The sequence below is a fragment of the Pleurodeles waltl genome, chromosome 5 (assembly GCF_031143425.1).
Source record: "Pleurodeles waltl isolate 20211129_DDA chromosome 5, aPleWal1.hap1.20221129, whole genome shotgun sequence".
NCBI classification, from domain to species: Eukaryota; Metazoa; Chordata; class Amphibia; order Caudata; family Salamandridae; genus Pleurodeles; species Pleurodeles waltl.
In genome coordinates, this window is record NC_090444.1 from 345,311,783 (window position 1) to 345,324,718 (window position 12,936).

A 12,936-nucleotide genomic window follows, 5' to 3' on the forward strand; every position below is an offset into this window, starting at 1 on the left:
CATAAATCACAAAATTTTACTTTCAATGAGTAAGCATATTCAACTCCTACACAAAGAAAACGCTCTGTGATTCATGCCAGGATATGCAGGAGAAATTCACATATAAGTGCGGAGTACAGCACATCTACTGAAAGATAAATTTCTGTGAACTCATAACAAGATGTGCCTTAGACCAAGCCTGAAATAAAATAAATAAATGTTTAGGTAACCTTGCCATCCTTTTCAAGAATGTTCTCTGGCTAGAGAGGAACCAAGACAGTCTGTCAGATGAATGTTAATTTCTTAGGGAATCATTATAAGGTTGGCGGGTCGACCGTTTCCCCGCCAGCCCTGTGGAGAGGAGATGCCGGGGAGTTGGCAGTCTCCGCCCAAGGCCAATTACAAAGTTTTCACTGGTCTGCCCGGCAGAAACCTCTGAAATTGGAGGTTTCCGTTGGTCAGCCTTTTGGAAAAAGTACGGCAGCATTGGCCTCATCTCCTCATGGAGTTGAGGCCAAGGACATTGCACAGTGGGTACTCCCAGCACCGTCAGAGTGCACACTGTCTGCTAGAGCAGACAGTGTGCATTCCCAGGGTGATGGGTTGTGGGCATTATAGGGGCCCTCCTGTGGCCCCAATCACTGGCTTTCTGCCAGCCTTTTCATGGCAAGGCCCCCACCATGAAACGGCTGGGGGAAAGAGGACTCGTAATCAGCACAGTGCCACTGAACTCAGCCCCACCGTGACTAACCATGACTCCAATCGCTGCCACCCCATCGAGAACCATGTTCCTGGCGGTGGTCCACTGGCAGTCCAACCATCAGACTTGTAATGAGGCCCTTAGTCTTCTTACATTTTCGCAAACAATGCCATGTGTAATTATTTCACTTAAAGTTTGGATAATTTTAAAACAATATATTCAATAATGTTTCTACAATATTGAGTTACTTTTTTGGATATACAACACTTGCACTACGTGCAGAATATTCTGTGTTCTCAAGGAAATGTGTTGTTACGAGCAATTTGGTTGCATATATTCGAGTTGGGAGGAGACATGTTTAACAGAAGAAGTATGTGTTGGATGCATTTTTGATTCATCTGGTCCCTTCACTGGAGCGTGGGGAAATATCTCTATACAGGGTATTAGGTAGTGGAAAAGTATATGCAGAACATAAATCATCCACTGATGAGCACTCTTTAAACACACATTTAAGGAACACTATGCCCACAAATGAATTCCTTATGGAAATGTGTCTGACGCAAATTAATAGCTTGTGTGAATGTATGAACCCAGTAACTTGCCATGAACTAATTAAGATTTCATTGGAAATCTAAATTAATACTTCTTGTACGAAATATGCTATTAAAAATTATAGCCTAGAAGAATTTTCAATACTTCTCATATCTGTTGCGCCCACGCCCGTGCTCTTTTGGTTTAAAGTATAACATTTATGATAACATTGAAAAATGCTTAACGAAGTGCAAAAAAAAATCATACCTTTAAGTGACGCAAAATACTCAAGCATAATTCTCTGATGCTCCCTGGTAATAATACAGCATTTGGGAATACGCTCATATTGAAATTGGAACAGACGATGCCAGATCGCCCCCGGCTCTACGCCGTACGATGATTCTATACTGTATCTTAGGGATATCAGCCACTACTTCCCTCCATCACTCCGTCCACCATATCTTCGTACTTTGCCTTATCGAGGATGACCTTCAATGTGACTGACCTCTGTGACCTTTATTTTGATTTGTCCTTTTTTTTTTAGATTGACCTTTACATTGAGGAGGCCTTTTCAATCAATCATTCAAGCAATCATGAATTATAAAGCGCCGCTAATCACCCGATAGGGTATCCAAGCGCTTGCCCTTTAGTTCGACCTAGCTAATTTAATATTATCTTTCCTTTAATAGCCAGTTTGGATGCGGAGGGCATTTCAAAGTAAAGTTTAGACGAAGTAAAGGTCATTATCAGTAATGGTGGCCACAGTTACATGAGTGAGGTAAAGGGGAGGGACACTTTCTTAGACTGTGTTTCCAAATGAGGGCTTTGGAATGTGGACCATTTTCTTTTAGTGTGCGTGTCCGAGATTGCATGTTTTGTGTGTGTGCCCAGGGCTTATATATGCTTCTCACGATTCATATGTGAGACTTCCTGGATTTTACTCACACTGTACATCCAGGTGTATTTACTTTTCTGCATGTGTGAGGGTGCACCCGTGTCTCTCACTGTGCCTGTTTCTGTACATGTCTGTTTGTGCTTGTGGGTGTGGGCTTTGGCGTGAAACAAAAAGCCGTCTAAATGGTGTGTAGGAATTGTGTGTTGTAGTGTGAGCACAAAGGTACCTGGGAAGGTCCTAGGGCAGATTACGTCTAACAACTTGCATCATCAGTTTGCGATCACTTATTGGGGGACAACAAACCGTGAAAAAAAAAAGATTGTGAGCGTCTATACTAAAAATCTGGTTTTATTTTTTTATTTCGCTGCACTTGCAGCACATATGTGTATTACACATGGGATAGAAAGTTACTGTTTAGCCATACCACATGCACAGTTAATGCTGTCTGTAATGACATCCCCAGAGAGGTGATACATTAGCATCTCAGAGATGGCTTCCCTCTACATGTGGCATTGTTTTTAAAGATCGGGCTGTAACGTGTAACTACGTGTAATGTGCATTACCGTATTCAAACCTGTACTCCTGAGGACTTCACTCACAGGGCTGTACGCGAGTCAGGCACACGCCAAGCTCTGAATTAGGGCTGTTATCGATCAACTCAAATCAATAAATCGGAACAGCTGAATCTGCCCATAACTGCCGTGTTTGTTACAACGGTGGATAGAACCCGGAGAAGTCAATACACCTGGGGCTGTTTAATCAACACGACTCTCCGAGGAGTTTTTATTTTAATGTACGCCCAACAAGACATCAATTTATTTTAGGTGTGATGTGTTGGGCAGTGACTGTGTCCATGCGGGAAACGGCCTCAGACCGCGTAACACTAAATTAGATTGTTTCCAAAACATAAGCTACATATTTATCTACATATGCAAACATGCTTTTTTGGGTTTGGCCATATTCTATAAATTACATTACTTGAAACCATTCATTAAACCACACATTAAAAAGGAGATATGTAGCTAGACAGCAAGATAGGTTAATAGAGGGACAAGAATGCGGCTAAATAGTTACGCAGAGGGATAGACAACTAGCTAAAAAGACAGATTGCTTTCCTGGTAAATATGTAGTTTTATGGAGGAATAGAACGGTGTCCATAGAATGTGTTTTACTGTGTGCCAAAGTAATAAACAAGGATTTCTGTACATCCTACACTGGTCCTAAAGTAATGATTAGCGGTGACCTCTGTAATTTCTGGGGTCCCCTCATCTGATTTCCTTAGAGTACTACAGAGAAGCCTGAAGGAGAATGTTTTTTGGCAACCTTAAATCAATGACGTCTCAAAGGAACCGGTGCCAAACTTCAGGCATTACCAGTGATTTCTTTGGGCACGACTTTTAATGTTTACCAGGAAGTTACAAAAAGGAGATCTATGTGGGTTTATGCACGTTATATAACGCGCGCCTTAAATTAATTTAAGTGTACAATTACTATTTCACCTGAACTCAACAACACCGCTTGCAAATGAGCGTCCCTAGCATCCGAGAACGACATGTTAATGGTTAAAACTGGGTTTTTCCTGTTTCTTGGATGGATGCTGGGCTGTGCAGGAATATAACTCACGGCATGCTTTAAACAGCTGCATACCCTGTCCACAACTTGCAGAACTAGCCCTAACTAGGTGTAATCCAGTGCAGGTATTTACAATGCACATTAAATTAAGGATCTTACCTTCCTGACACCACTAAATCCATATTCTGTACCAAGGTGCTGAGCCTCTGCCTCTCCCCCTTTGTGCAACTCAACCAAAAAATGATTCGTGAGGACAGCGTCTCCGGCATATGCAAGGACGACAGCTTCAAGCAGAAGGAACCCGGCGATCCTGCACTCTGGACCGTTTCCTCCCTTCATCTTTCTGTTCTCTCACTGGCGGTGATGAGGGGTAAAGGAACACCCAAGATGTGGCAGTGCTGGTCAGCTGGCGCTCAGACGCACGGCGGCACTATGTCCTGCCTTCCTCACACATCCCCCGTCTCAGGATGGGAAGCCCGGGGGATGCTGCCTGCCCGTCTATGTGTACGCGAGCGCCCTGGTGCCAATCTGCATCTCCAGCTCCTCCTCATCTATAATTCAGAGGCAGCGAAAAGAGGGCACTTGCTTGGTGATGTCAGGCAGCCCTTCGACCAATCCCCTTCCAGAGATGTGTGTATGCGGAGCAGGGAGTGCTGGGGAGGGAAGACCCTCCTCCGAATCACACACCCATGCCTGCCTGGTACAGTACTGCACGCCTCGCTGCTACCGCTGCCTCCTGATTCAGCACCCTGGAGAGTTCCTCCATTGCTCAGCCGTCCTAGCACTGGCAGACGGGGCTGTTTTACAATACATTAGGATGTGAATGCTTGGGAAGGCAACGAGAAAAGGTTTTGCCACGGTAAACGCATCATTAACGACAACATTAGAACACCATAATCCACAATAGCAGTCTATTGTAATGTTCAACGTTTACATTGTGGTATTTCGGTACCTCCTTTCCCAGCCGCAAACCCCAAGCTGGAAGATCCAGCTTTAACCTTCCTCGACTTCCTATTGAATTCAGCACGACCCTTGTTTTCAGCCTTTGAGGATCCCAGTAACGCGCCTATGGCATTTTAATCTGAGTGATTATTTTGTAATCTCATACTTCAGAGAAAGGAACGTGTTTTTTATTCGGAGGGGATTTACAGTGGGTTTAGCTTGGGGATATTGTTACCGCTTCACAGAGGGTGACGCTGCTGAAGGTGGTATGATATAACCATTTTTATTCTCACATAGGTAAATACAATGTTAGACATGACATCTGGCCTAAGGACTATATGACTACTCTGCATAAAAACATATTTCTAACCCCCACTTTACCTCTTGACAACATTCACTAATGGCTTCTCGCCTCAGCGCCCCTGACTATGAAAATCGGGGACTTGGGAAAGAAGTCTGCCGATGAGAGTAAGTGTGTATACATATCTAGACATCTATACTCCTAATTGGTGCATTTTTAAATGGCTTCCTAGACCATAATGCCACTATTATTAAGATAATCTGTCTTTGAAATTCGTTTATTTGTAACTGTTTCTGCTAATTTTGTCTAGCGTTCATACTGTTACAACTTCCAACTCACTTCCAAATCACAAAAAATGGGAGCTCCAGCTGTAATCCGTCAAACAGCAGGGTAACGAGTGTGATGATTAGATATTTTCTAGTTCATCGGATTTGTAGAAACAAATTGAACCATAGGTCTCGCGGTGAAGGGGAAAGGGAAGCAAGTTCCCTAAGGTGATACTTAAAGAATAGAGGATGTCCTCCAAATTAATTTTAAATCGTAATGTTAGGCAACGGGGAGGTAGAGGTCGCAATGACATCATGTACAAAGGACGTCCTACAGGGTCCACTCAATCACACCCGCAGAGTTAACTCAGTTTCTGTAAGCAATCCCTGATATATCCTTAATAGCTTAGCCTTAGAAGCAAGACACTCCTCACATAAAGTGTATTTGATTTGTGTGTAACAACTAGCAAACAATACTGTTAAGAGACAAAGATTTGAGAAGTCCAGGCTAAGTTAATTAAAATACCACACAGTGAAACAGTTAGATCGCACACTACAATAGTTGGTAACAATAGTTGAAAATACTTATTTAAAAAAATACATAGTATCACAAACAGTATTGCACCAAGTGGAGCAGTTGGTGAATAATGGAAATGTAATATTTGAAAAATATCTTGAATCAGAAAAAATCAAAGTAGTCCAAATTATCCCTCTCTAGATTCAAGTTCAATTTTAATAAATAGTTTAAATCAAATCAGCAGGCCAAACCACAATGTCTCATCCATTGAAGGGGTGTAACATACCTAACAGCTATCTCAAGATGTCGGCTTTTGCATTGGAGCTCTGCCTAAGTAATGCAGACTCGTAATGAGTCTTAGGGCCATGCTGGTCTTTGGACCGCCATGGCAGTGTTGGCAGTCCGACCGCCGTCACACACACTACTCAATACTATGCAACAATCTACAAATACAAAAAAAAGTGATGGAATCACTCTGGGAGGACATTTTTTAATCTCTCATGTCTCCTCCAAGGGATGATATAATCCAACAATCCACATGGCAAAACAATCCGCGGTGTCCCCCTGCAACATATGAACATTTGACAGTAATGTGGAATGAATACACCTACATCTGCAATTAAGTATATCTATCTTGCCAAGATGTGTCTGTCGGTCTCGTTATTCAAATTTACATCAACACAGAACATATATGACCATATTTAAGCAATTTAACCATTAGGATTGCTTTTAGATTACTTTCAAATTACTCTTAGTTGACCATCAAATAACAATTGAATACATTGAATAATACCAGCCTACACCTCTAGTAGGCACAGTCGCACAAGCCAGAACAAAAGTCCACATAAGCACGTGCTCTAACAACATGTAGAACCCTTGGGAGGGTTATCCTTCTTTTGGAGTGGAGACACAAACTGCGTTGGGAGAAGGCTCCTGTCCATGGGCATGGGTTTGGTGGTGGCCCCATCTCCCTGGGACCACCACAAGCTGGTTTAGGGAACTAAACCCCTGCTCATGCCCCACAAAGCGTCCGGAGGTCCTTGGCGATGGCACGCCAAATATCTTTTTTTCTGGTGGGCGCTGACCTACATGAATTGTACAGGGGAAGAGAAATTTTATTAACAACTGCATCGTCACAGTTATTGGCCCCCATCCCTACCCTTGCCATGTGGCACATGCATTCATCGTCGTTTCATGCACGCCTCATTCTCCCCCCCATCTTTCTACCACCCCACTCCACACAGGCATAACCCATACAGCATGCTCCCAGTGTACTTACCTGTTTGTCTGGAGGACCGTAGAGTAGCGTGTACTGGGGGAGGACCCCATCCATGAGTTTCTCCAACTCCTCCAATGTGAAGGCAGGGGTCCTTTCCCCAGACACTTGAGCCATTATCTCTTCCAGACCGAGGTCACAGCAGCACTTGCAGTGTAGGTCCTCTCCTGTCAAAGATCAGGTATCGAGTGATTGAACAGATAGAAAATGGCGGTCACGTCCGCGGCAGTGCGTACCGTCACCGCCAGCGTACATCGTCATTGGCTCCTGGGACCCGTAGGGTCCAATGTTAACCAATGCAGCATTGCGCCGCGGTCTTCGACCGCCTACTGCGACGGCGTACAACGCCAGCGCAGTTACCTCACATCCCATTGTCACACTTTAGAGGTCAGGCAGCCGCCATTTCAGGGGCCAATATGGCTTCATTTTTAACTGCGTCACACATACCTAGGCATAGCCTCAACACACATACAGGACACTTTTCGGATTAGGATTCGTGTTCTGTGTAATCTGTGGGTACGTACCTCTGAGTTGGTTGACTTTGTGCTCGCTGTTGTCCTTCATAGGCACCGTCGGCTGGGACATGTGAGGAGATGGCGGCATCCTCCGGTGTACAGACCGCTGGTGGACCTATCGACAATGGAGGAAAGACATGTGATCATCACCTACAGGCTTGACCGTGCCACAATCCAAGAACTGTGTACCCAGCTGGAGCCAGACCTGATGTCAGCTATCCGCCATCCCACAGGAATCCCCCTCAATTGCAGGTGCTGTCAGTACTCCATTTCCTTGCAAGTGGGTCATTTCAAACAACAGTGGCCATTGCATCAGGGATGTCCCAGCCTATGTTTTCCAATGTGTTGTCCACAGTGAAAGATGACTTCTATACCCTGGAACATATCCCCAACATCATAGGTGCCATTGATGGGACACATGTGGCTTTGGTCCCCCCGCAGGAGTGAACAGGTGTACAGAAACCGAAAGAGTTATCATTCCATGAATGTGCAGATGGTGTGTTTGGCCGACCAGTACATCTCCCATGTGAATGCCAAGTTTCCTGGCTCAGTGCATGACACCTACATCCTGCGGGACAGCAGCATCCATTATGTGATGGGTCAACTCCAGAGGCACCTAGTGTGGCTATTAGGTGAGCACCTGGAAGCAAGACAGTGGTAATGGTTGTCTGGGTGTGGGGATATCCCTACAGATTAGTGTGTGTCTAACAGTTGTCCCTCACCATTTGCAGGGGACTCTGGTTACCCCAACCTGTCATGGCTACTGACCCCAGTGAGGAATCCCAGGACAAGGGCAGAAGAACGCTACAATGAGGCCCATGGGCAAACTCAGCGGATTATAGAACGGACCTTCGGCCTCCTGAAGGCCAGGTTCAGGTGCCTCCATATGGCAGGTGGCTCCCTATTCTACTCACCAAAGCAGGTGTGCCAGATCATCGTGGCCTGTTGTATGCTTCACAACTTGGCTTTGTGACAACAGGTGCCTTTTCTGCAGGAGGATGGTCCAGATGGCGGTTTTGTTGCAGCTGTGGAGCCTGTGGACAGTGAAGACAAGGAAGCAGAAGAAGAGGACATGGACAACAGGAACTCAGTGATCCTGCAATATTTCCAGTGAGACACAGGTAAGAGTACAGACCTGCCTACTACATGTACTTTAACACTACTACCTCTCTACTGTCTGTCATTTTCACCCAGTGTATGGTCACTGTGTTGTCACTTTCCCTTACGATTTCACAGATGTGGGTCCCACTGTGTGATATCTGCTTTGTTTCCTCAAGGACTAGAGCTGTGTGACATAGGTATGTTGACATTACAATTGAAAGAGCATTTTGTCACTGTAATTGCTAATACACCATTTCGAAATCACAGACTGGCTTCAGATTGTTTTGTGCTTCAAGGGTGTTTATTTAAGTGCTCAATATTGGAGGGGGTTGTGAAATGGTGAGGGGTGAAGGTGGAGGAATGTCCATGGCAGAGTCCAGTCTGTTAGTCTCACAGGTGCATTGCCCAAATGGGCATAGGAAGTGGAGCTGGGGCAGTTTGAGGATGGACAGGGTGACAAAGTGGGACAGAAAGATGACATTCAGGGTGGTCTCATTTCTTGGCGGGGGTCTTGGCATCGTTCTCTGTCTTTGTCCTGGATCTCAGGGACCGTTTGTGGGGTGGTTCTTCCTCTACAGGGGGTGGGGTGCTGGCGTGGTGGTCCTGTGGCGGGGCATCCTGTCCACTAGCCCCGGCGGAGGTGGTGGGCCGTTCATCGTCCATGCTAGTGTCAGTGGCCCCTTGTTGTGCCACAGTGTCCCACCTGGTGTTGAGTACTTCCTTCAGCACCCCTACGATGGTGCCCAGGGTGGAATTGATGGTTCTGAGATCCTCCCTGAAGCCCCAATACTGTTCCTCCTGCAGGTGCTGGGTCTACTGAAACTTGGCCAGTACCATTGCCATCGTCTCCTGGGAGTGGTGGTAAGCTCCCATGATGGAGGAGAGGGCCTCGTGGAGAGTGGGTTCCCTTGGCCTGTCCTCCCCTGTCGCACAGCAGCCCTCCCAGTTCCCCTGTTTTCCTGGGCCTCCGTTCCCTGGACCGTGTGCCCACTACCACTGCCCCCAGGTCCCTGTTGTTGTTGGGGTGGTGGGTTAGCCTGGGTTCCCTGTAGTGGTGGACACACTGGTGCTTGACGTGTCCTGGGGACGGATGTATGGGCCCAAGGGGTGGGTGCAGTGCTGGTGTTTCCAGAGTGAGGAAGCTCTGTAGTGGCCTGTGACTGGGTGAGGGGAACCGACTGTCCAGAGGTCCCCGATGGGCCTGGCTGGTCATCTAGATCCACTTGGACAGAGGTGCTGTCATCACTGTGGGCCTCTTCTGTTGGTGGTGTGGACATGTGTGGACCCTCCTGTCCGGTGATGTTGGGTAGGGGTCCTGCAGGGGTATAAAAGGATGTTTATTACATCTGTGTGTGGCATGGTGTGCAATGGGTGGGTGACCGTGTACCGCAGTGCTTGCATTCCTGTGTGGGACCTTGTGTGATGATGGTTTAGGGGGGTGTATGGGTTTGTGCAGTGGGCATGCTTTGGTGATGGGTGTCCATGCTTTTTTGTTGCATGCAGGGCTTGGTGTTGGGATGGTTGGTTTGTGATATTGGGACATTTGTGAGGAGTTGGAGTGATGGGGGTGAGGGTGAGGGTGGGGGTATGTGATGGCATGCAGGTACGGTGGGGGATGTAATAGTGAAGCTTTGACTTACCAGAGTCCATTCCTCTATCTACTCCTGCGAGGCCCTCAGGATGTAGAATCGCCAAGACCTGCTCCTCCCATGTTGTTAGTTGTGGGGGAGGAGGTGGGGGTCCGCCGCTAGTCCGCTGAACCGCAAGGTGGTGTCTTGAGACCACGGAACGCACCTTCCCCCGTAGGTCGTTCCACCTCTTCCTGATGTCATCCCGATTTCTTGGGTGCTGTCCCACTGTGTTGACCCTGTCCACTATTCTTTGCCATAGCTCCATCTTCCTAGCTATGGAGGTGTGCTGCACCTATGATCCGAATAGCTGTGGCTCTACCCGGACGATTTCCTCCACCATGACCCTGAGCTCCTCCTCCGAGAACCTGGAGTGTCTTTGCCGTGCCATGGGGTGGTGTGGGTAATGTGTGGGGTGGTGTTTGTGGTGATAAGTGTGCTGATATGTAGTGGTGTGTTGTGTGAGGTGCATGGATGTTCTGTTGGTGATGGTATTTTGTGCCTGTGGATGCTTGGTAGTAGTTTGTGGTGTCTCTCTCTGGCCTTCTCTCAGTAATTGTGGTTGTAGGGGTTTGTGGGTGATGTGGGTGTGTGTTTTATATTGTAGTGGGTGGGTGGGAGTGGTGTGTGCATGTGTATCAGGTGTGTGTATTTGTAATTGTCCAATGTGGCTGTGTTTTGTAAGAGTGTGTGTATTTTGAGCGCGGCGGTGTGTACCGCCAATGGAATACCGCGGTTGAAAGACCGCCACGTGGATTCGTGTGTCGTGATAGTGTGGGTGTATTTCTGTTGGCATGATGGTGGAGGTTTTGTTTTCACCAGTTTATCACTGACCTTTGGTGTGGCGGACTTCTATGGGTGTCTGAATTTTTGCGGATTCCGTGCTGTGGGTCAAAATAGCTGTGGCGGATTTCCATGGCCACGGCGGTGTGTTGGCGGTCTTCTGCACGGCGGTAAGTGGCTTTTACCGCCAATGTTGTAATGACCGCCTATGTGTATAATTTTATTATGACATAATAGCGATACATATTTCCTAAAGAACTATACATATCTAGAGTATACACCTATTCAGATTAAAAATATTTATCAACACAGGTATATGCAGTCCATTGCTGTTTGAATATGGGGGTTATGAAGGAAAGGTAATTACCTTAAAAGTTTTGTATTTCACACAGATATCAACAGTACTTTGTTTGAAATAGGTAAGTAATACCGTTTTTGAAATATTGGTAATAATCTGTTTTAAAAATGGACACAGTACAATTTTCAGAAACAGTTCCTGGGGGTAAGAAATGTTAGGTCGTTTTATAGGTAAGTTAACACTTACAGTTTCAGTCTCCTGGTTTTAGGAAGTCCACCGATTGGGGATGAAGTTAACCGCTGAAACCCACCAACAGCAACACAGGGTCGGCTGGGTGCGGAGGTCAAAGTTGGGAAACTTTAACGTGGGCTCCTATGGAGACAGGGGGTACTCCGAATTCAGTCGGCCAGCAGGTAAGTACCCATGACTCAGAGCGCAGACCAGGGGGGATTAGAGGAGAACTGGAGGGGCTACAAGTAGGCACCAAACACACACCTTCATCAGCACAGAGGCGGCTGGGTGCAGGGTGCAAATAGGACATTGAGTTTCCAATGCTGGTCTATGAGGAGACCCCAGGGGTCACTCAGGGGTTGCAGGTGAGGTCCAGGTGGGTGTTTCGGGCACACCACTGGTCAGACAGAGAGTAGGGCCACCTGCTGAATATTGAGGCACCGGGGGTCGGTTTCTCCAAGGCCTGGGGGCTGGGGGTGCAGTGTGTTCTTAGGAGTCGGAAGTCGGGAGGTCCTTGTGATTCCTTCTGGAGGTGTCGTTGTGGAGAGTGGAGATGTCAACCCAGGGTGGGCTTTGCTCACAATCACCTGGGGACCCTCTGTTACTGGGTGGACCACCTGGACTTGGGGCGTGGTCCTCACGTGCACAGGGGGTCAAGACTCAGGCATCCGGAGTGAGGTGTGAGTCCTTGGTTGTAAGTTTCTTTAGACAGAGTCTCTGTCCTCTGGAGTTCTTGGTCCTTTTTGGGGCAGGGCAGTCCTCTGTAGTTGGGTAGAGGGCGCTGGTCCCGCTGGACTTGTCGCTGGTCTTTTGCAGGTTCTTTGAAGCAGGAGACAGATCGGTAGGGCTGGGGCCAAAGAAGTTGTTGTCTTCCTTCTTCTCTGCTGGGTGTTTCAGCTTAGCAGTCCTTCTTCTTCTAGGTCACCAGGAATCTGGTGAGCTGGGTTCAGCTAGGCCCTTATACCACAGATTTAGGGGTGTTTTTTAGGGTCAGATGGCAGTTTCCGATGGCTACGGTCCCTGAGTGTGGCTACACCCTTGTTGTGCCCACTCCCTTTGGAGAGAGGGGGAAATTCCTATCCCTATTGGTCCCTGTCCTCCAAACCAAGATGGAGGATTCTGCAGGAAGGGGGTTACCTCAGTTCTGGACACCTTAGGGCTGCTCCTGGCTGGGGTGGTCACTGCTCTCTGTTTTCTCTAATTTTCCCGCTGGACTTGCCCCCAAAAGTGGGGCTTTGTCCGTGGGGGGAGAGTGGGCATCTCAACTAGCTGGAGTGCACTGGGGTACTGTAATCCAAGGCTTGAGCCTTTGAGGCTCATCACCAGGAGTTATAGTTCCTGTAGGTGGGAGTTGTGAACCACCTACACCCAGGACAGGCTTTGTTTCTGGCCACAGTGTGC

General features: G+C 47.2%; 1 protein-coding gene across 1 annotated transcript in view; it reads right to left on the minus strand.

Annotated features, from left to right (window-relative positions):
- The window catches only part of PCSK2 (proprotein convertase subtilisin/kexin type 2), a 1,091,080-nt gene extending 1,086,848 nt beyond the window's left edge, over positions 1 to 4,232 (minus strand). Inside the window, exon 1 of the mRNA XM_069234088.1 lies at positions 3,837 to 4,232. Within this exon, the coding sequence (XP_069090189.1) occupies positions 3,837 to 4,016 (180 nt within the window). The 5' untranslated portion in view covers positions 4,017 to 4,232. The remainder of the gene's footprint in view (positions 1 to 3,836) is intronic.
- Positions 4,233 to 12,936: the final 8,704 nt, after the last annotated feature.